At 47.5% G+C, this 24,624-nt stretch overlaps 1 protein-coding gene across 6 annotated transcripts in view; it reads right to left on the bottom strand.

The window, feature by feature from the left end:
• TP73 (tumor protein p73) overlaps window positions 1-24,624 on the bottom strand; it is a 73,637-nt gene that overhangs the window by 31,302 nt on the left and 17,711 nt on the right. For all 6 annotated transcript variants that reach the window (XM_090024527.1, XM_090024530.1, XM_090024529.1 and 3 more), the window contains 3 exons: window positions 21,494-21,589; window positions 19,785-19,881; window positions 1,052-1,297 (listed from right to left, as the gene is read on the bottom strand). In XM_090024527.1, coding sequence (XP_089880653.1) covers window positions 1,052-1,297; window positions 19,785-19,881; window positions 21,494-21,589 — 439 coding nt within the window. Of the gene's footprint in view, window positions 1-1,051; window positions 1,298-19,784; window positions 19,882-21,493; window positions 21,590-24,624 lie in introns of those variants that run through there.

Genomic DNA, 24,624 nt, shown 5'->3' with positions numbered 1-24,624 from the left:
TTTGTCCACTGCTGAAAGGGCTGTCATGGCAATTAAACACATCCGCATCCAAACATAAAAGTCATTATCACGCCTCAGGCCGATCCATCGCTCCTGGGCTGCTGTGGATAATGTCAAATCATAGCTCCATGGGAACCCTGTGGCTCCTTTATTATGCCGGTTGTCTCTTCTTGCTGTTTGTGCCCTCCCGGCTTGTCCCCAGAGAAATGAGAGCTGCCTGTCATCTGCCTCCCATGTCCTTCTCAATGGGGCATTTCTGTTGGGACATTGCTGGAGGGACGCCAATGAATATTTAATTTCCAAACAAACATCTGGGACAGAGGGTCTTAAGAGAAAGACCTTTGATTCTACAAAATCAGTAAATAAATATAACCCCTTTTTCATTAGGGACTACTCTTAGGCAAAATAAAAACCCCTCTAATATGAATTTAGGACATATCTTATTATAAGAAAAGCTCTCTGAATAATTTCCATGCCCCTTACTCTGTTTAAATGACTCTTTTATTGGTTTCCTGGCACTCAGCAAGAGCTGTGTCTTGAACTGAATAGCTGAGCTTTGGGGGGTTGAGCAAGAAGGGCTCATAGATATGTGGTGTCTATCAGCTCTTGGGGAGCTACGTTCCTTCTTGCGGTGTTATGTTGCTGGGTGAAATGCTTCTGACAGAAGTTAAATTATTGTCAGGGCTCCTAAAGAAAGAATCACCCATTTAATAATAACGCATTGCAAGAAATCATATCTATGAACATAACCTGTCATTGCTGCATCTGGTAAAAAACCACCCCTGAAAAATACCCAGATTTTCCCAATTTTGGTTCATCTGGATGGAATTACATTCATTGCCTCTACAGATCTCAAGTGTACTGTGCTCCTGGGGTCAGCAGAATGTGACTGCCCACATCAGGGCACCGGCTGCAGCACAGAAACAAGCGTTGTAGACTCCTCTGCAAAGCAATCTCAAGACATTCAAGGGTTTCTTGCAGGTTCCTTGCAAACATTTGCCAATGGCTTACATGCATCTCTCTACAGAAGGCAAGAATACATGCAACTTACTGTCCAAGTGGCTGACTTGGCCGTGCTGGATTGCTGGAAAGTCACCTCAAAGTGGTGGGGACCAGGGTAGTCAGTGTTGGAGGGGATGACGGGAGCTGGGGACATGGCGTCGAAGGTGGAGCTGGGCTGCGAGTAGGGAGAATGCGTTGGGACATTGGAGGTGTGCTCAGAGTTGTAAGGGCTGGTGGAGGCTGCTCGGCTCCCGATGCTCTGATCCATGCTGCTGTTCAGCAAATTAAACTGGGACTGGAGGAAGGGAAAGGGGGAGGAGGGAAAAGAAAAAAGAAAACACCAGCCAGTTTAGAGACATGGAAACCTCAGCTACACTTCTTTAGGACTTCAGGTGTCCTGTTACAACCTCCTTAAAGGGCCAGCACACTGGAAAAACCGCTGAAAGAGCGGTTCTGGGCTGTTTTGTTTTTCAAACAGGTCACCACTTGTACGAAGGATAAAATCAGTACATTGACATCATCCCCTTGTGGTGGGTCCATCCATCCTGGGGCCAGGATTCCTGGCTTTCCAGTGCAACTGAACCCTGTGAAGCAACCTCTCCGGTAAGTGCAGAGACCCGTGCTCCTTGACGAGGGGCCATAGATTGGGATTTTTGGCTGCACCCCATGAGAATGGCCTTGGGAGGCAAACAGAAGATGATGCCCACCATGTCCTATGAACATGACAGTGGCTCCTGGTGAAACAAGCAGGACCTTTCCAGGGGCGTTTGTTCAGTGTCGCTCCAAGCACGGACAGGACTAGACAAGCCCCGGCCCTGACCTGCACGCACCCACATTCCACAGGCAAGCCCAGGTCAGGACCGAAGGCTGTACCTATCTCCTATCTCCCTCCAAGGCTGAGCCCAGGCCTCCAGCCCAGCCCCTGAAGCTGCTTGCAGTTTAAGCTCTGGAGGCTGGATCCAGGACAGCGATATTTCACCCTGATTTACTTCACACCAGTGGTTCTCACCCCTGTTAGATGAAAGGCAGCCCTCAGACAATGCCAGCTCTTAGTTTTCATTCATTTTTTCACTACACAAAAATAACAGAGTGATGTTTCTGTTGCGAAGAACTCAGAAAGACCACGACAAGGCAAAATGGTTTTAAAGCTATGAATTCCTATTTGAAATCTCTGGGTTTCTCTCATGAATCATGGTTGCACATGTAACAGTACTAATATTGTTTGGCATCCTACAGAGCCCCTGAAAGGATATCAAGGTTGAGAATCACTGTTTTAGGAAAAAAGCAAAACCTATGAGTGAACTCAGAAAAACATCAACTGGGAAGGGAGTCTCAGTCTCTAGGAACTCTCCAGTATAGCAGGCTGGGAGCGGATCCTATCTCTCAGGACTTCCTGTGCTCTCCGTTCCCTGGGATGCAGGACAGGGCTCTCTCCCCACAGTAGCACCCCCTTCCACTCCCATGCACGGATACATAGCAGCAGTCCCACGGGAAAGGCACTGCAGTGCCACGGGTGCAGGATTAGGACTGGGTTGCTAACCCTTGGCAGTAGGGAGAGGGGCCCAGCTGGCAGGGAGAGGAGGGGCAGTATAGAGCTCAGGATAGTGTGTATGCAGCCCTGGCCCTCGGGCGGGAAGTCAACACACTCCACGCTAGTCACCTTGTCTGACAGCTGCCTAAGCACTAGTCCTGACTCTTGCCCTGAGTCCTGCTCTGCACCACTTTATCTGTGGCAGCAAATGTGCCCAGCAAAGGGCTGCGGGTGGACCCATGAGGCCAGGAGCCACAACCTGCTCCTGGGCAGTTGTCTTGTTCTTCTAACTGCATTTCTCTTTCATTCCCACGTTTCTCTGCCTCACGTTCCACTTGGCGGACAGCTACACCAAGGCCCAGCCCAAGCAGAAGGGTTAAAGAAACTTAAATCTCTCTGCTTCTGGATCTGCTGGAACAATCTGGAGGTGACACCCACTGCTGCAATCACTCCGCTGCTCTCACTTGGGAATGGGAAGAAACCTCTGCGCTGAAAATAGCCCCATGTGTTTTGCTGCTGCATTCTGTTCCCTAATCAACCAAATGCACTGGATAATGTACCCCGATAGCAAGGCAGTGTTGTCTGCAACATGGTACAATGGGGGCACCCTGTCAGGCAGAATAACACCTGCTTTTCCCCACCACTGCTAGCTGGAGGCCAGTCCCCTGTGCATGCACTCCCACCCATGCACAGATACGTACGTGCATGCATGGGCTTGTATGCATGGACCTGCATACACATGTCTTCAATTAGGTTTATGAATGTGCTGTGCCAAGGACTGGTTAGTCATAACACCTTCATAAACCTGATGGAGGAACAGAGACTTTCAGAATTCGGGTTCCTCAGAGTGTGCTATCTGGGTCAGAGCCCAGGTTAACTTGCCTTTGGCCACCCCGGCAGTTTCAGAGGAATGGACTTTGCTAAGCGGGCCTCTTCCCAGGAGTCAGATGCTACCTTATTCCCCTCTCTGCGTTCGTCACCGGGAGGATCAGCTTCAATACCTCCCCTTGGGACACCAGGCAGTGTTTTGAGGAGCATCAGGCTACTCCTCCTGAAAAACCTCTTTCCTCCTCAGACGGGGGGCTTCCTGGGGCTTGAGCACAGAACAAATTGCTGCCATCACAAAGTTTAGGTACTCTACCTCTGGCACCAATAACATGAGTATCTATCACTGCAATAAGGGACTGCAGCTGGTTGCTGTGATCCAGTCAAACCCTCTGGGGATCAGCTGGTAGAAGGGGGTGCATAGTGCCCACCAGACAGTAGGCTACATCAGCAGCAGGAGCCAAGTCTGGAGAAGGACTTATTCTTTGTTCCTGATGAACCCCTGGAAATACCAAAAAAGAGACAGTGCCAAAAAGGGTGACCCAAGTCCTACAGAAAACTCGGAGCCAGACTACACAGAAGTAGCGTGCTTCCAAGAGCCAGGCTGGATGCACTTAATAAGCAGGTAGGTTTGTTTTTTCCTTAAACACATAATGCAGAAATCCAGGTTTCTTCATTCAGGGCTTCCATTAATCTGAGACACAGCATCAGGAGACCACCATTGGCCTTTACGACTCATATGCAGATGTCCTGAGCTGAAGAGATATGAAGCAGGAGAGAGTGGTTGGTTCTGTCACCAGTGAAATCTCAACATGGGCTTCAGGTGCTTGGACGCTGGATATCAGGGCTGTGTCACCTGAGAAACCTGGCCCCTGTGGAGTTTGGGTCAAAACCCCTGTCGAGAGTCACACAGTAGTGGACACCAAAGCAGGGCCGAAGTGGTAACCACAATGAGATCTTCTCCCCTCCTTCTGCATCTCTTAGTGAGGAGAGACACATGCCTCTGTCCAGAGTAACACAGCTATCCCTCCATGTCACGGGAAGGTTCGCAGGTGTGGAGTCAGTTCTCAGGCTCACAGTCAAAGGGAAAGCAGCAGCAACCTGATCCCAAACTTGACCCTGCACTGGGGCCATGCCAAGCCCCAACCCCAGTGCCACAGAGCCACTTTTCCCTATTCACCTTTCCGATTTTTGACAGACTAAATCTGATTTTTTGGCTGCAATGAACCATTTCATAGTAGGTCGTGGAAAACTGGCAGACCTGGCTGGACTCTTCATTTGGTAGAAGTTGGATTTACACTGGCAGAAACTGGAGCGGGGCTTGGCAGACACCCTCGTCAGAGTGGCTGGGGTGCCCTCTGTCTGTTAAAAGGTGGTACTGCCAGGAGCTAAGAACGAATCCTTGACATCTCTGTTCTGGCGCAAGGCAAGCGTCCCCTGCATAAGATGCTCTGAGTTTCACAGCTGACTTCTGAATTTTGTGGTATAAACAGACCACAGAGCAACTGCCTCAAATATGGAAAAAACAGCTGGTACAACTCTCTTGTTACTTCAAAGATGATCTATTTTCGATCTTATACATGCACATATGCATCCATGTACACCCAGTCCTTCACACACATACTCAAAACTTCCTTAAGCATCTTTGCTTTGGTCACTGAACATAAAGAGCCATCTTCTAGAGACAGGCTATGCAATTCATTTCACAGCTCTGATGATTTCCTATGGTGGTTTTCCCTGAATATAGTCCAAAACTGGGAAACGTCCCCAAACTACAAAGAAGCGCACAGCTTTGATGCAAGGAGGAGCAAGATCATAAGGTATATTCATCACTTCTTAACCTCCATTAGCTCTAGTTCCAGATCCTGGCTTCTTATAAGCCTGTTTTGCTGCATCTGTTCCAAATTTCCATCCTCAAACACATACATTAACAGCTGACAGCCCAGGATGAAATTGGTTCCCTTGTGTCTATAGGAATAATCTGGGAAACCCGTGTTGTTAAACAACCTTTATGAAACAAAACCTGTTGGGGTAAAAAAACCCCCAAAACCTTCATTCAAACTCAGACAGAGACTGAACCTTTGCTGCAGTTAACCCCTCCACCCCCAAATATTATCTTCTTTTGAAAATACTTGGTATATTTTTTGTCACCTGGAACCAGAGCAGAAATACCTGAGTTTTTCACCTTGAGGATGGTATTTGGGGTATTTCCAGTTCATCAAAAGTCAGAACAGTCTGGAAATCATACAAAAGAAATCTGTTCAAACCACACTGAGAAAAACGCTGTATCAGAGCTGAGGTTATTGTTGCTATGTGCTGCTTCTACTACCTGAACAAGCCAGAGGGCTTTTGCATTCTCTGGGCAAAGAGGCTGATGTATAATCTGAACATGGCCCCCTGACTTCAACCCCTTGAGATTTGCTCAGGAAGCCTGTTAAGCAACTCCTCCTGCCACGTTGCAATGAAGGAGAAACGGTTTGGTATTTTTGTGCCCATTACTCTATTGGCTCTTTTACCCATTCTCTTGCAGCAGCATCTTGTGGACAGGACAAAGACCATAAGGCCCTAGACAGCATTTGGAATTGCTCTTACCAGCCTGGGCATTTTGCTCAATTTCTTTGGGTCTCTTTTAGGTGAATAAAGTGATCCAAAAGGGTTCTAGAGATTTCCCCTGTGGGCCTGAAAATCCCCCAAGCAGCACCTGGCAGCACGCAAGCAAGCCTTCTCCGGAAAGCCTAACCATGTCCTGGGAGGCCCTGCTGTTTCAGTTTCCATGCATTTGCTCCTCACTCGGTCTTAACCCAAGAGAGTCTCCTCAGCCCTCCACTCCTTTAAGCCCCTGCTGGGACTGCCAGCACCAAAACTAATCAGTGATAAATACACGGAAGCACTTGCCCTTTAGTTGCCTGAACTAAGAGCAACAATTCATTGTAAACAGGTCACCTATCGGCCATCAGACAAGTGACAAATCTCAGCTGGACTTGAAACAGTCCCCTCAATACAAAAACTAGTACCAGCCTTTCTCCTGGACCATCCAGTCCTGCCTTGCTGTGATCCCTCTGGCCTGGTCTCAAACCACCCTCTCTGCTTTGGGAGGAAGGGTTTCCCCTACCAGCACTACTCCCTGCAAGCAGAGCATGTAACAGTACTTGAAAACAAACAATATCTAAAAAGCAAACGTCAAGGTAGATGCATGTCTGGTTAATTAGTCTATAAAGGTGCAAAATTACCCTGTCTTCTGCCTGGCTTCAGGCTAACACCGTTGACCACTTCTCTCTGCTAAAAACCAAATGCCATGAAATGCATTATTTTTTATATCCACAACTGTACATGATAAACCACCTCAGCTATTTGCATGTATCCCTTCCTAATGCCGTCATTCTTAAAGGCTCACAAATAACCCTGCTTTGGAATCAGGGGGCACATTTTAACTTAGGAACCTACCTTATTCAAAGGTATATGGCACAATGGAATTACCTCCTCCCAACAAACCATCTCTGCTCAGAAAGACCTCCCATCCTCCGCATCTCTCACAGGAGAGTCAGGATTCTGCGATTAAGTGACAGGCAGACAAGGTTCTTTGGGTAGATGTGATATCTTTAATTAGATCAACTAGATGGTTGGAAAAAAGTTCTTTGCAAGCTTTCAGGCACAGGCACCCTTCTTCAGGCATAAGGAGAAGGGTGCTTGTGCCCAAAAGCTTGCAAAGAACTTTTTTCCAGCTATCTAGTTGGTCTGATAAAAAATACCACATCTACCCAAAGAACCTTGCCTGCCTCTGCCCTTAGACCAACACGGCTACAACGAATAACTCCTCCTGTGACTAAGTGATGGAATGCTGAACAAGATCTAACTTGCATTTGCAAATACATCCATTTTCTCCCCTAAAGTGTATGTTAAAGCCTCTGTCTTTTCCCACCGCTGCATAGTTTACCTAAGTTTAAAAAAAAAAGAACCATAAACTCTCCACAATTCCATAATTACCTGGAGAAACAGGAAAGCCACAACAACTTCATCTAAACTGCCATTAAAATATGTCTGGTAAACTGTCCACAGCACCCAGTGCAGCACACTCAGGCAGGGAAGCACACGGCTACTGCTGGGATAATTGAAGGACTCCCAGTTAATCTTCTATTAAATGTACATTTCTTCAGGAACAAACTCAAGGCAACTGGTTTACCCTGAGGAACAAGCAAACTGTTTTTCTGTGTTCCCATTCTGCACATAAATAGTCATCCCTAAAGAGAGCAATGTATGTTCTGATCATCGGGGATACAGAACAAAGTGTGCGTCGTTGGTTCAGTTAGTTCTATCCTAGGTGTTTTGTGTCTTGGCAATTTTTTTCCATGGAGACAAGAGCTCTGCAAACTGCAGCAGTCCAGCAGTCTAAGATCAGCTAGCAACGTCCGCTGCAGACATACTAGAGAAATAGGAAGTATTCTTAAAAGGTTCTGCAAGTTCACAAGTGCTGGAGGCAGGACTCCTAGGTTCTGACCCTGCTCTACCACTAACTCGCTGCGGGACCTTGGTTGAGTCTCCTTTCCTTCTGGGCCTCACTTTACCCATATTCAAGGCACTTGGTAATGGCAGTAGGGGAGAAGCAGCAAACTTGTGGCTCCTCCATTCTTAGAAAGGCACCCACCCTCCTGCTGCATGTCCTAGTGCCCATACAGTCATCTGACTTCATCCTCCCCAGGGGGACTCAAAACACTGATCTGTCCCTCATGGTGAAATGATTCCTGCAAGCTGGGGGATGGAGAGGAGAAGGAAAACACCAAACTAATTGCATCTCCTCTCCACACTGATATTGCCTGCTGCTCTTCAGGGAGGGGTCCCACTTTCAGTTCCTCCCCTGCAAGCCCACGCTTTCCCTCTCGTCTGCTTCTCCAATAGCTGACACTCCTCTCCAGGCTCCCAGCACCCAGGGCCAGCCCGTCCTGTCCCGCGGAACCTGCGGCCACAGGGGGCCCGCAGCCAAGGGGCCATTCCCTTCTTGCCCCCCCGCTGCCTGCACCATGTTTAAAGGGCTCAATTCAGGCAGGGAGCCCCTTCCCAGCTGAGCAGGGAAGGAGTTCCTGGCTCTGCTCCCGCCTCGGCCCTCGCAAAGGAACCTAGGCGCCCCCAGCACATGCTGCCCCTACCCTGCACCCCCCGCGGTGCAGCCCACATGCATGCAGCCCAGTCCCGACTATTTTATTCCGGTGGGTGTATACCACAATTAACTGCAATTTTGATTTTTCAATGGATCAGGGGCCCCACAACTATATCTTGCAAGGGGCCCCAAAAAATTGTGGGCTGGCCCTGCCAGCACCCCAGCTACCTCCTTTGCCCTCAAGGACCTTTCCTCAGTGAATAAGGGATAGAATCCATCCATCTGTCCATTTCTCCATCCCATGGCTGTCATGCCTGAAGAGTAGTTTTTAGGTTTGGATTCGTGCAATGTCTTTGGGAATAATTCTTCTACTGGAAAGCATTATTGCTGCTGCTGCAGTTATTGCTCATTTATATGGCTGTAGCACAGATGAGGATCATGGTGGGTTGGATATAGTACAAGCACAGGAGAAAAAGACTGTTCCCATACCAGCAGTGACTCAGTCTGTGCATACCATCAGAACGCAGGGGGTGAGAGGGGCTGCATGGTCCAAAGTCTGGTCCCTGGGGTTTGCAGACATCCAGAGATACCTCAAAATCACAGGGCAAACCCTCACCCCCAACTGCCCAGGCACAACACGAGAAGCACCAAGAGCACTCTACAATAAACCAGGTGTAAAAGCAGGAAAATGAGATCCCTGCCAATGCCCTGCTACAGCAGTGACAGAAAAGCAAGTGGATACTGGGAAGAGGACCATGCCTTACATTACAAAAAAAGGCAAAAAACTTACAGCCCTTCCAAATCTGAAGGGGAGAAATTACTTCTTGACCCCGTATTTGGGGATTGAGGATCCTGAGCAGAACAGCATGACCTTCTTGCCAGGAACATCTCGGTTTTTTAGGTACCGGCAGGAGCATCAGCACTCCCCAGTCCCAAAACCAACACCATCCCAGATCCAAGTCCAACCTCCCTGACTCAGCTGTTATCCACAAAGGATGTTTTGGCAGCAGCCCCTCAGTGCTAACGAGAGTCCCCTGTCTAAGTCCCTGCTAAGAGAAAGAACCCCGAGTCCACGGAGGTGAAGGCTTCCTACCCGCCCAGGATGAAACGTGTGAGCAGTTCTAAGTGGGAGCACAATGAAGTAAAAGCCTCCTGTTTTGGAAGCTGCGTGCCATGGCATTTTGCAGGTTTGTAATCCTGCAATAGAACTACTCTTTGTATTTTAAAATATGCCCTGTCCTCCCCAATGAGGGGTGAGATACTGAGTTGTAAAAACACTTGCTCTAGAGGCACACTGAGCACTTGCCAGAAGGATATTCAGATTAAGAACGTGAGCGTTAATAATAACAGGCAACAACCTGCAACATGTGTGTGCTGAATGAGAGTAAAGTATGACATGCAGACAGATCAGAACCAACCTGCTGGCATGAGTATAAGATCTCAGGAAGCCGAGACAAGAGCACCTTTAAAAGACAATGAAACGGAAACTGCTGCACTTGTTAAAACAAGAGCTTAATTGCCAAGGGATCTTTAGCACCTGGAGACGCTCTCAAACATCGCATCTCTGTCCAAAAAAGGAGTTTCCCATGACTGTTAGAAGTAAGATCCCCGATTACTAACATGAAGAGTGAGATTCTGCTGCTGTTATTCACACTGACTATGGTTTACTCTGGCTGAAATGGTTTGCGGCAGTAATTGTAGGGGTGGGTAACTGTTCCAGACAAATGGGGGTTTATAATGAATTATCTTAAACTGTTGCACTTGAAGTAAATTTTTCCATGGTGTGAAGCTAACTACAGCATGGAGACAGGATGCCCTTCTGAATTCCTCTAAACTGAAATAAGTGCATTAAATTAAATAAATACTGGCACAATAAGATAACACTCAGACTCTTAGAGATTAGAGAAAATTCATTTTCTTTACCCTTCTCCCATTAAATCTTCTTTGCAAGGAGTTTGCATGCAGACTGTTTTACTGCTGTCGGCTTTGCCTGTAGACTGTGCCAGTTTGTCACAAAGCAACAGAAATAAAGTTGAGAATGTTTTTAAAACATTAGACATTAACATTGCAAATACATAAATATTGGCAGCCCTTTTCAGGGGACAGTGTGGTATGTAAAATACTCCAATTAATTTTTAAGATGGACCAGATTTCAAGCTGATAATATTCCTTTCAAAGAAAAATTTAGATATTGAAATTAAAAATATAGATCTCATTGTAATGCCACAGAGAGTAACAGAATTACAGTGCAAAACCCAGCCACCATATGCTTTTGTAACCTACAAAACAGACACAAACAATTACATCATTTCAAACTGAGAACTGCAACCCTGTGTCACTCTAATTGTTTATCAATAAATACAACAGCAAAGACCTACTCAAGAAAAAAAATCTTTAGAAATTAAAAAGCAAGTACATTAGGACAGATGTCTTTCCGTTACGATGTGCACTTTCAAAATGGTCATATATCTGGAACACTGCAACAGCACAATGGAACCTACTGATTAAGGCAGTATTCAACTGTTTAAAGATCAGGTTTAAAAAAGGTACACGTAAGAATATATGTTACTATCTCCCAGTTACTTTAAATTGCAGAAGGAAAATATGTTTGGAGACATCCATGCACACATCACAGATCACTGCACATCTGTAACTGTCCCTATGGTTTCTATAATTGATCAAATCCCAAATGAAGGATGAGATGGTGCTCTGGTGCTGCTGAACAGCCAAGTATGAAGACAGACAGACAGTGTTTCCTCAAAGTGCATCGCAGTGCATTTGTTAGTTAAAGCTATGGGAGAAAACACAATGCACAGAGTAGCGACAGGTACAGAAGTATACACGTGCAAACTGGGAATCTCAACCAGCCATCTCTACTGGAGATTTAAATCATATATAAGACTTTGCAAAGCACAACACGCTCTTCAGAAATAAAGACAGCCCAACAGAGCCATGCCAAGCAAACAGTCCACACATTAACCACCCCATCTTGATGTAGACTCCACTGAGATTTCCCTCTTGAATGCACTACAGCTGCACATATAGCCACAGCCTGCGTGATGCTCAGATGAGTGCCTCCTGGTGCTAGACCTGTATGATCTGGTGCCTGCAGTTAATGGCGCAGGGCAGACAGTGGTCTGAAGTCAGTTTTACTGCAGCCCCTTCTCCAGCTTGGTCACCCTGCCTGAGCGAGGACTGAATTTCCTACCCGGCATCCCTCCCAAGACAACAGGTACAAGTCAAGATCACAGTGCTAGAGCGTGATGTCCTGCTTCAGGAGAGGATGATTCCTTTGGAAAATAATAATAATAAAAAGGCAAGCCCCATTAAAAAAAGGTTGCACCTACCGTGGTGAAATGCTGCATTGGGTCGCTAATGTACAGCATTTTAGTCTTCCTGGAATTTAAATGCAATGGGAAACTGTCCCGCCAGAGGAGTCATGGGGTCGGGGGAGGATGGGAAAAACAAAGGGGGTATGAATCGACATACGACAACCGAACATAGAGAGACGTGGTGGGGAGAAGGTAGAGGCAGCGCCAGGGATGCTGCGCTGGCTACCTGCGTGCAGTTTGTTGGCTTTTTTGCTTTTCTCATCTCCCTTAGTTCTGTCAACTAGCTGCATCTAACAACAAAACTCGGGCCCACCCCTTTCTCTCCCTCATGACTATTCATTAAAACACAGGGCAGGCCTAGGCTTGCCCAATGATGTATTGGACTCTACCAAATGCTCCCACCAAGGGGGAGACTGGGGGGTCTGTCTCCATAATTAAAACTCAGCAAGATTTAATTCCAAAAAGTGGCTTGTAGAGTGTAAAGCTCTTGGAACAGCCCATTTTATACCCAGAATAAGGCGACTGGATTTGCACTGATAAATACGCAAAGTGTCCATGGGATCGGTCAACTAGTGCATTTCTAGCTTTGGGCAAATATGGACAATGGTTCTTTTTCTTCCGATCCATCAGCAGCTACCCGTCCTAGGACTGTGACATATGACAGTAGGTTTTTTGGGGTACTCCCAAGGTCTGGCATCTATAAAACATCAACAGTGTTGTTGTTGGGTTTTTTCAACCCTCAAATGCTTCTTAAGGATGTGTGCTGTTAGAAAGTCCTGAGTAGAAAAGACATAAGCCACTCATGGGGTTACAGCAGTGGTTTTCAACCTTTTTTCGTTTGCAGACCCCTAAAAAAAATTTGAATGGAAGTGTGGACCACTCTGAATCAGACGCGTGGGTATTCACATACTTTTGATTGATTGTAGTCATCTTTCACAGATCCCTTAGACATAGTCTGCAGACCCCCGGGGGTCTGTAGACAACAGGTTCAAAACCCCCGGGTGATGCTGTAATGAAATTCCCAGGGGAAGTTGACCCAAAACAACCCAAAAACCCACTGTAGCAGTATGACTTAAACAGCACATAGTGATCCAGTAACCAAACAGTAGTGGAAACTACAGGAATAGGTACACAGAGAGGTAGGGTGGGGATATGCTTCCTGAGCTGCAAAGTTTTAAGAACCTGGGAACAGGTAATGATGGTTGATTGTCTGGTCTTTACCACCACCAATAGTTCATCTTTCCTCTCCCTCAGATACCTCCTGATTTTGTTTGACTTCTCCTTTTCACTATGAGGAACACCCTCCTATAAGAAGCTTAAAGAACCCCAGAAATTACAAACCAAAACAATTGGCCCGAGTCATTCGCCAACATCCTTCCCTTTGCGCAGTACCAGGGCAACACAACCAGCGAGCTACGTGCATACATTCAAAGCAGTCTGCATGGGACCTCCCCATCAGCAGCAGCTTGTGAAGTGTCATTAGAACAACTGTCTCAATCATCCACCTCGCAGAAAGTCTAGTCAGAAGTCATATTAGGTGCAAACAAGGCTATATTCAGGACCACCCTCCTTCCCCCAGCATGAGCCAGGTACCTGGCAGGCCTCTGGCTGCTTGGAGGTTAGGAACCTGGAGTTGCCAGCATCTGAGACATTGGGGTCTTGCAAGGAGCAGGTCAGAGCCAGAGAGCTCCAGAAGAGAAGCCAATAGTGGGAGCAGGAGGAAGGAGCTTGAGGATGCAGCATGGGAGAGGAGAGCAGGGTCGTAAGCAGAAGGATGGTAAACTGTCCTCAGGAAGGACATCAGAAGCCCCGCCTAGGGACACTAGGAAGAAGCAGGATGGTGTTGATGGGGCATTGAGTAGGTGAGCAGAGGGTATCCACACATCTATCTTTCAGAGCCTGGAAATGGATTGGCAACGGCAGAGCTGCCTCAATAAACCTAACACAAAAGAAGCCACCATCCAGTCACCATGGTGGGACGCACTCGACTGGCGAATATGATCTGCCGCATCTAATCAGACCTGATCAGTAACCACTGCTGGGTGCTTCAGAGGAAGATGACAACCCCCTCTCTGGCAGTGCTCTAAACTCGGGGGGAAATTCTTCCTTGGGTCCCACAGGTGATCAGCTTCCAGTGTGAGGGTTGGAGATGTGATTGCACTTCTCTCATGGATAAGCAATGGGAATCACCCAGGCGCCAGGGTGGGACAAATGGATGGGAGAACAGGAACTTCCCCAGAACCTTCTCCCCAGATGGGGACGAGGCTGCACTGGCTCTGCCTTCAGATAGGGAAGATGTTGGTTGACTTCCCTCCCTCTTTTCCACGCAGCTGCTACTGTCACAGGTTCTAATTTCAGCCAGAAATGGGAGCAGAGACAAAGCAGAAATGGCTGCCCTGGTTGTCTTTCTAACCTATTACACCCCGGATGTCCAAAATCCTGACATGGCTAACTAGCTCTCTCAAAATCCCATTGAGATGATTGTTCCCAGGACGCTTTGAGACCAAAGGACAACAGAATAATCCACAGAAACATTCAAACCTGAAAGGTAGGTGAGCTGAACCTTCAAGTCTTCAGAGTTTCACTCTTCACCAGCACTGCACTACAGTACTAGTGAGATGCAGGAGGACACAAGGTGTTTCTTACATGGTTAAGTATTTCTTCAAGAAAGAAAAAGTCTCTGGTGTTTTGTGTATCTCTGTCTATTCTTTTCCAAAGCTCTGCCCAAACCAAAATCCCAGTGATGCTATGAACTGCAAGCTGTTGGAAGCATCCTTGATGGTCCAACTAAATAAACACGGCAAGCTGGTGATTGGGAGGCCTGCCACAGAGGCACATTTGCACAGTCTTTTTTAGACATGCTGCAGTTCCAGAATTAGCCTGCTCTCCTCTGGGAGGCCAGAGTGACTGGCACTCAGAGCCAACGGCCCAGGGGATACCAACATGAGATGCATTTTCCGCCTGGCTAAGCATCATCATAGAGCTGTGTTGCAGGATCCTCTGTGGCTTTCCAATCCTATCAGCCATGCTGGGGAGGGAGCAAAAAGCCCAATCCAAAGCAAAACGAACCCCAGGTTCCCAACAACAGGGAAGTTCCCTCCTGCTGTGAGCCTGCCTGATACTGTCTCCATACAGCCATGAGGGGAGAGAAATGAAGGTGTCCTCAGTTAAGAGAGAAACGAATGAAAGTTATCGTAGGGATGTAGGATTTCTGTGCCACTAAGCTCAGGCTCCTGCCATTGCAGCAACCAGTACACATAATCCCTTCCATGATCTTTTAAATGTAGAAACTTATCCATATTAAAGCTAGTGATACATTTGCCCCTGCCACTTCTGTTCTGCATCTCACCATGACCAGATGTAATGTTATTCTGCCTGTACCCACCTGTAAGTTTCTGGCCCTGAAAAGAACAAGGAGGAGCCTGGCAGTGTCTTTGGTGCCTACTACCAGAGAATTGTGAGATGCTCGACAAATGCCAGGCAAAGCAGCATCAGTCTCCTCCTGCTACCGGTACTCAGGCCAAGGCACACAAAGTTTAAATGACCTGCCTAGGGTCACACCGTGAATGTGTGGGAGAGCTGTGGAGAGGTGTCCCAATCACTGCAACCTTTCTGCTCCCTGTGGAAGGATCTCTCAGATTTGACAAACCTCATGAGAACCTTGCACCAGAAAAACCAGTCAGCAGCCCTCCCCTTGACCGAGCGAGCCACATTTGCCACCTTCGTTTTAGGTCAACAGGACCATGTACCTGTGCATTTTATCTCTTGTGAGCCTGCTGCATACACCAGTGGTGATAACTAACACTAAGGAGACTCACCTCCTTCTGAGCTTAGCAATCTGGGTTCAGTCCCACTGCCTGACCAGTAGATGGTTTCTAAAAAGTTGTTTTACAAGTGAGGACGAACACATGCTGTCAGTTAGGCAGCACTTACTTTAAGCCAGGGCATTAGGAACTCTGCCTGCCCTAAGCCCTATGGTACAGACAGACAATCAGACTCCCACACTCATAAGTAAGAGCAGCTTGCACTTGGTTCATGCTTGGTTCCAGCACGAGCAGCAAGAAGGCCGGCGGCAGTTTCAAGGCTGGGGCAGCTCCACAATGAGCATCCCTGTGTCTAAGCTCTGTCTGCCACGCTTTTGCCTGTTGGCTACAGACAAAGGCTGGGGAGTGGAGGGAAAAAGGCCTGCAGAGGAGGGAAAAGTACAGATGGGGAGGGGACTGTTAAGCTAGTGAGGAGGGAAACTACCCGTCTGAGGAGGGAGAGTTTCCAAAGGGCCACAAGCTCAGAGCACTGGTTTGTTTGCTGAATGTTAAAGCAAGGAAGTTCCCTTGAGACTAGCCCTGTTTCAAAGGGGGCTGAATTCACAAGCCACTAACAATAACACCCAGCAAGGGTAGAGGCAGACAGATGGAGTGCAGAGTTTTAATCTGGACAAGTCAGATCGAGTCCATGTGTGTTTTGTCAAAATTAAAACTGCTTTACCCTCCCCAGCACCCTGGCAAGGGCAGGCAGGAGCACCAAGCCTGCTCAACCGGTGACAAAACCCAGACTTGGAGAGGCAAAGTGACCTGGTTCCAAATATGCAAATAATCATGATAGAGACAGGCACAGGGGCTTTTGCTCTCCTTCCTTCCCACAGACTAGACCAGGAGGGGAGGAAGAGTGGGAAAAAAATGACTACCATGTCTGGAACTGGCTGTGTGTGTGCACATGCATGTGAAGATGTGTTGTCTTTGTCATCATGTGTTTGTGGAGTAAGGGACAGAGCTTCCTTGGTCAATAAGACAGGGGAACTTGTAATGTGTTCCAGCCTGAGCCATGACATTCTGATTGGGGTCGTTGTCCCTCTAGAGCTCCCAGCCAACAGAAAGCAGCATGTGCTCAACACTAAACCGCTGTGAAGCATGAGCAGTAACCTCCACACTAGTTCTTGCACTAGCCTCCATGACTGCAAGCATGGTACCATGTCTGAGCCCATTTTGCTTCAATTCTCTGCAGAATCAAAAGATCAGCAGAGAGTGTAGGGGATAAGAGTTGTGCAAAAATGTTAATAACCAAGTGACAGATCTGGGCTCTAGAATGAAGAGCCAGTGCCGAGATCACACAGTGCTTCAGGAACTCAGAAACCTGAACTACTTAGCCTGGGTCTCTGCATTATCTCATGAGATGTAGACATGTAGCCACCTGAAAGAGTCTGAGTTTCTCCAGCAAAACCGACATCAATGCCGGTTGTTTACATCCTAGGTAAGGTTTGCAATGATAGCAATTCTGCATAAAAGTGAAGAAACCTATATTTAACTATCCCTGCTTAGTACAACTTGCTTAAACTTGGACTGCACAGTCCTAGTCCTGGCCCCCCTGGCTACCTGTATGTGGCAGTGAGCACCTGCTTCCCTGAGGCCCTCCCTGCCAGCTGTTTGAAAGTAGCCACTCTCCAGTAAAGCTTCTTCCTCCTCTCCAGGTCTCTCAACTTCTCCATTTTGTCTCTGTACTCCCAAATCTTTCTGGGCTCTGCCCTGGCTCCACTTTCACCCCCTACTGGAGCATGTACCTTTCTTACTATCACATTGCCTCTCTGCTCCGGGGGCTTGCCTTGCCCCTTCTGCAGTTGGCTTGGCTCAGATGCCAGGAAGTCCTTTTTTCCAATGGTATAATTCCTGCTTGCCATGCAGAAGACCTGGGTTCAATTCCCAGCCAATGCAGCGTCTCTACGTGTTCAGTTGGGGTCCTACATGTCAAGATTGCTGTGTTATTGGACCTTGTTTCACACGTGTTTTCTAGACATCAGGAGACACTACTTCACAGTCAGGGCGGCTAGGATCTGGAACCAACTTCCAAGGGAAGTGGTGCTCACTCCTACCCTGGGGGTCTTCAAAAGGAGGCTAGATAAGCACCTTGCCAGGGACATTTGACTCCAGTACTCTTTCCTGCCATGGCGGGGATTCGGACTTGATGATCTGCTCAGGTCCCTTCCCACCCTACCAACTATGAAACAAAAAATATGCCAGTGTCATAATCAGGTGAAATGCTGAACTGCAGTGAGACAATGATACCATGTGGGATAAATACTTGATGTTCTTGGGGACAAATTCTGCTCACAACTATGCACACAGGGGAGGGCTTTACTCTAGAAGCAATGGTCTTGGGGCTGCAATTGAATTCCTACTTTCAGTGAAGATGGTAGAATCTGAGCCAGGTGGCCTTTGCTACTTCCTTGTGTAGCTGGGGTGATGATTGACAGCAGCTCATGGGGACAGAGAGGTAGTGTGATCTGAATTTCCTGTGTATTGATTCTGAGCCTGATCCTAAAATGCTGTGTAAGTTTTGTTGCCTCAGAACTATTCAGAGTCACTTCCTTTACTTGTATGTAGATAACACAGCAAAACTTTGCTTAGGGTACATTTTTCTTCCAGTGCTCAGAAAAACCTAGGAATTAAAAACCTCTTGCTCCCCTACTGAAGATAATCAGGGTCTTTTTGGCAAAGGGGATTCAGGCGGAGGCCCTGATGCTGCAATGCAGGGCATCCCAGTAGTTCCCTGTGCCAGCTGCAGGAAGGATCATTCATTTCTGTGGGGCTCTTCATGGACACAAAGGTTTGCCCTGACACAACACAGAGCAGGACTCTGAGGATGGCTCAGTACAGTGCTACAGGGGAAACAAGAGTCATCGACCATACTGGTACAAGGGCAATACACCATGTTAGTAACTGCATGGAGCAAGCAAACAAAGAAATTAGAACTGAATTTTTTGTTCCACTCTCAAGTATCTAATTCATGGTGCCACTGCTATGGGGGCACTAGAATCAACTCCAGTTAAAAAAGGTCCTCCTCCTGTCCCCCACCTGCCTTCTGAGGCTTTTGTATTTAGTGCCTTGCTCCCATTCAGAAAGCTGTTACGTATGGGAAGCTAACCCCGCCAGCTTTGGCTGAGTAGAAGAATGGGTGCAGCCCTGCACTGAGTACCTAAATTTACAAGTTTCAAACTAGAACCACTGTCATCCATGGGGAAGACCCAGGCTTTACATTCTGTTATCGTACGAATACAGAAAAGAAGAGCTGGAATAGACCTCACAAGGTGATCTAGTCCAGCCCCCGCTCAAGGCAGGATCATCCCTGACTAAATCACCCCAGCCAATTGTCTGCACAACCTGCTTTGGAAAGTTTCTAAGCATGGAGAATCTACAACATATCTAGCTAGTTTGTTCCAATGCCTTACTACTCTTATAGTCAGAAAGTTCCTCCTACTCTCCAGCCTAAACTTCCCCTGCTGTAGCCTGAGGCCATTGCTCCTGTCCCCTACAGCCACAGGAAAAAAGCTTATTTCGATTTTTTCTTTAATCACCCTTCAGGTATCTGAAAATTGTTATCAAATCCCACGCAGTCTTCTTCTCCAGGCTAAATAACCCTGGTTCTTTCAGCTGTTCTTCAAAGGCTTGCCTCCCAGCCCCCTAATATTTTTTGTTGCCTTGCACTGGACTCTTTCCAAACTGTCCACATCTTTTTTTAAAGCATGGGGCCCAAAACTGGGCACAGTACTCCAGGTGAAGCCTCACTAGTGCTGAATAGAGCAGAACTATCATTTTCCTTGATTAGCAAGTGACATACAACCCAGGACGCTGTTGGGTTTTTTTGCAACAAGGGTATACTGTTGGCTCATTCAGCGTATGGCCCACCATAAGCCCCCAGTTTTTCTCTGCAATACTGCAAGCAAGCCAGTCATTCCCCAGTCTGATCTGGCCACTAACCAAATGCACAGGCACAATGCAGTACAGCTGATGTGGAGGAGCCCTGCTTATTCAGAGCTGGTTACCAAACACTCACCAGGTGGTAACAGCATTTGGCCAGAGCTGATTGTGTCTGACCTATAAGCCAGTAACTGAAAGGTTTTGTGTTCAATTCCCAGCCCCGCCCCACCCCGAGAAGCTACCCATCTTTAACATAATTCCTTCTCCCAGAAACTGAGCACACTCACCATGACTGACTCATTTGTGTTTCTCACCTGAAAGACGTCCATTGTGACTTCAGTGTGGTTGGAGACCTCACTGGTCCCTGAATGACTGGATGGGGGGAGATCAAAATAGGTGCTGTCTGGTTCCCTGAGAAAAGGAAACAAGATATCTTCAGCACCCCAGTTCACCAACACCACCTTCATCATATCCACCCAAGAGCTTGGGTTTCCTTGGGAACCTTGGCCCCTTCCAGCCTTTCATTTTCACAAGAAAAGGCTACCCAGTGTAGCACATTTTGCTCGAACTGCCTTTTCTGATGGGCCAGCAAAAGAGGTTTGCAAAGACACAGAGAACTGGGATGCAGGTTTTTACCTGGTACCAATGGCTTAGCCAGACAGGGCATTTCCTGAGATAACTTTGTGGAGTATTATGGCAAGGATGAGAAAATGAAATGAAACTTTGTGCCTTGTAGGACCAGGGTGCAATCCTATCCCTGGATCTATGGTGGCACAGCTCCATCAGAGCTGCACCCAGGACCCATAGGTGGGGCTATGAATAAAAAAAATGTAGCCTAGGACTCTATGTTTCATGGGACTGGATTGGAGGGTTGCAAGTGTCCTGGGGGCCCTGCAAGTCTCCCTGCACTTCCCTTAGGAATTCCTCGTAAGGCCTAAGGCCTCAAGGGTCTTTTGTGGAAGGGGGAGTACCGTGGAGAGCATGGAGGGGAATCACAGAGAAACAAGACTAGAAGAGACCTAAGGAAACCACCTGGTCTTGCCCCTGCTCCAGGCAGGAATACTGACAAAACCATCCCAGGCAAGTGTGTGCTCAACTTGCATTAAACATGCTGCATGAGAGGGGGCAGTCTTTGGTGGAAACAGGCACATTATATACAGTCAAGCCAGCTAGAACAATCTCAAGTGGCCTGTTGTTACTTCCATTGACAGGAGAATGGTTCCATTCTCAACCAGTCCTGCTCTAATTTTCTGCCATTTCTAGTAGGCAACTCTGCAACATATGGCATGAGCGAGAAGTTAAAAAAAACCCCATACAGGGTTAAAGCAGGCTGATCAGGCCCTATCCAAAAAACTCAGAGGAGTGAGGCAGGCTCCAATTTGACTGCTTCTAGCTCAGCAGACTAGACCTTCCTTCAGTATCTCATCTTCTACTGTCTCCTGAGCACTTCCTAGTAGCCCTCTCAGAACAGTAACACCCACATGAGCAAGAGGAAATGTGCTTGGGGTTGACCTTTGCTGAGCAAACAGGAGACCAAATGATCTCTGTGCTCCAGGATTCTCTTGCAGCATTTTGCAGTTTTTTGCACGTGCAGTTTTTTGTATTAGCATATGGGGAGAGGGAGGCAGGTTTTCAGAAGCAGCTGCTGAAGCTAGAGGCAGAACTTTGGTGCCCAAATTTTTGCATTTGCGATTTATAGGTCTGGGGGTATTGGGAGGTATTCCCCACACATGCTCTCATGTTTTTGACCGTGCATCAAGGCAGATAGTGCAGGTAAAATGCATCTGAGAAGACATGCCTGAGCTTTTCTTTTTTTGCAAGCACAAATGTGGCTGAAAAAGGCAGGTGAGAGAACCTGAGTGTGCAAAACTGGGCTTGCAGTGTAAGAGATGGAGTGCAGGAATCTAAACAAATGGGTTTTCCCAAACCCTACTCAGTGAAAGGAGTTACTATTCTGCGACAATAAGGGGATGATTCTTCTTTCCCCAGGAGTTCTTAGTACAGATGGTCAAGTGACACTTACAGCGTGCTCCAGAGATGTTCAAATGTTGTTCCTTCATCAGCTGGGGAAGCCTGGGACATTTTCATGACAGGAGAGTCTGACAAAGGATAAATTGCTCTAGGACCAAAAGAAAAACAGCCTTATTAGTGTAGCCACAGTGCTCCTGGTAAGGAGATTTATAGGGTGTATTTGTACAGCATCTTCCATCCAGCAGGTTCTCTTTGCAGCCTGCACAATGCAATCCTCGTGCATGCAATCCTTGTGCATGCAAGAGGATAGGATCGGCTCTGTTTCTTGGAAATGCACTCATGTGCAGCAAACTCAGCCGCAGCTAAACTCAGCTGGCAACACAGCAAACTGAAAGCCCCATATTACATCACTGCCTCACATTGTGGGCACTGTAGGTCAGGCAATATCACTTTTCACTTTCAGCCAATTAAAGAGCAATACCTAGTTGCAGAAGTCCTCCCTGCTCTGTTTCCTGCCTGTTTCACTGAGGCAAAGACACCTGGTGAAGTGCAGCTCTTTTGGGAAGCCTGGGAAACTCAGGCTTGACCCCCCAGGGGCAGTGCACTGGGAACAAGAGCTCCCAAGGATTCATTACATTGAAATGTTGCCGCTTCCCCTCCAGGCAGCTGCATCACCTAGTCTCCAATCTGGCAGCACCTAGGCCCCTAGAGGTCATCAGCCTGTGAAAGACAATTAGCAGTGGCAGTGTTTGCATTGGTTTGGTATGGCCAAATCCTACAAGCCTGGACCTGCCCAATGTGGATCCCCAGGAGGATGGTTTGTGAGAGAAGAGGGGAGACACAATCTGCTGCTCCCTCCAATCCCTGTGGTCCTTATTCAGCAAGCTTGTGTGCGACTCCCAGGAGGTTTCTGAATGGAGGATTTCACTACGGTAGTGCCGACATGCGTCTCACAGCAGCCCTGACACCATGCAGTAAACTCAAGGCAGCAAGCCTCACCTACCACCCTGGTAGCTGCCAGGCCTCACCCATTTGAGGGCTTCTGGGGCAGCTAGCTAGAGTCCAGAGAAGCTTGCACAGAAAGGAAAGGCTGCAGTCATCTTTGTGCTACAGCACAGAAAGCCCCGACTCTGGATCCCAGCCTGCAGCATCCCACCTCCACCAGGCTAGAAGCCATGCACTTTTGGTATTCTCTGTGGGGTTGTAAAGCAGAGACCGAGGACAATCCCACTCCTCCATGCCTGCCCCCAGAGTCCAAGAGCAAAACCCAACCTCTTGGTTTTAATTAAAATGCATCACCCCAGTTGGTGTTTTGTGACCCTATGTGAGTTCAGTTCAAAGAACCATGACAGAGGAGCTGGGGATTTCAGAGGAAATGCAGGTGCCGCTTGGGTTTAGATCAGGGGTAAGCACAGGTGCCAAAGCGTGGCACTTAAAGGCATTTTGCTTGGCACATGCACCTTGAGGCAGATAGTGGGGAAGGGACCAAGGCTTCGCTGCCACAACAAGGATCAAGCCCCTTGTAGCTCCCCCACCATCTGGCCCTGCGCACTAATATTTTACAAGTTGAGGCTGAAGGTATTTTTGGCACTCTGCTCAGAAATGTTGCCATCCCCTGGTTTAGATCTGCAGCTGATAGAAATAAACACGGTGTCAGTGATAGTGAAGATGGACTGATTTGCAGAGCGGTATCATCTCTGTGTAATGGGGCTCTTTGGTGAAGTTAAATAGCAAGGGCCCAAAACCAGAATGGAAAGACCCAAGTCTCAGTCCTCTGCGTTAAATTATCCTGGTATTTAAAATGAATGCTGCTCATGCCAGTTGCATGGCAGGGCCAGATCCCAAATAAATACAGGATTTATATCTCTTGAGACAGGCTGTGCTTTGCTATGAAACCAACTGTGCAATCAGCAGTATCTTGGTTATTTTTAAGTATAGCACATGGCAGAAGAACCAGAATAGAAAGGAACAGAATAGGCCATTACCGGCAATGACAAGGAGAGCCTGAATCGTCTGTACAAGCCGGTTTTACTTCTAGTACAAGAAACCAACAAACAACCGCAGAATTCTGTGCAAACGGTTGAGCAAAATATGTTTTGTGTTGAAAATGATAAAAAAGAAGTTACAATAATTTACACCCAAGAGCTCTGGGAAGCATTTATATTAGAGGTGGCATGCACTGGGGAGCTAATCAGTAGCCCAAAATTAATGCCATGAGTTACCATCTGCCTAGCCCACTGGCCACCTATTGATCAGGAAATACAGCAAGGCCACACAGTACAGTTCCCAGTGAACTCATGATAACTAATTCTAACTGGCCGCCTCATTGGCAGTCTCAACAAAACAACAAGGCTAGGGACAGACATTACACATAAACTGGTTTAAGTGATCAGAAACTGGTTTAAACCTGTAACAGAACAGATGTTCAGTGCACATAAATCAGTTTGAAAATGACTGAAACCAGTTTGAGATAAACCTGTTTGAATGTAGTATCAGACTTAACTGATTTGGCTCAAACAGGTTTATGCAATGTCTGTCCCAGACCCCTTGCTAGTTTAAGATAAACTAAACTCCCCCAGCATCCTGGCATGCTGTCTGAGTTGGGCAGGGCCCTCTGCTCCCCAGCAGGGCTGGCCCCTCCCCTCCCCTCTGCTCCCTGATTGGAGCTCCAGCAGAGACTGCAGGTACAGCAGGGTCTGCCTGGCTTCCCCCTGCCCTACTCCCCACTCCTCGCTGCTTGCTGGACAAGCAGGGATCCTCCCCTCCCACTCATCTCCCACAGCACAGACCCCAGCCCCAAGAACCCCAGGCATGTGGTTTGCTAGCTAATGCTGAGAGGTGTCTGTGTGTGTCTCCAGTTTCACTGGGACAGGCAGACATAACAGTGACCACTTAGGGCTTTTTGGAGCTAATCAACAGGTCAGCTATTAAGCGGTTTAAGAAGAGTTTGAATTAATGGAGAGAAGCTATTGTTTTGCTGCTGATGTGATAAACACTGTTATTGGCTCCTTGCTGACTTGCTTGCCTGTCAGTTTGCTGCAGACTGTATAAAGAAGCGGGGAGACGGAGATTGAAAAGCTCTGTATCATCAACAGATGCATGCACTGCATCCTCCCCCACTTGTCTCAGAGCACTAGTAGGGGGCTGAGGTCTGGCAACACTCCTGCCCCTTGAGCAGCCAGC

Source organism: Crocodylus siamensis, chromosome 12 (assembly GCF_052110815.1).
Source record: "Crocodylus siamensis isolate JL-2025a chromosome 12, ASM5211081v1, whole genome shotgun sequence".
Classification (NCBI taxonomy): domain Eukaryota; kingdom Metazoa; phylum Chordata; order Crocodylia; family Crocodylidae; genus Crocodylus; species Crocodylus siamensis.
This window is presented reverse-complemented; position numbering and strand designations above follow the sequence as displayed.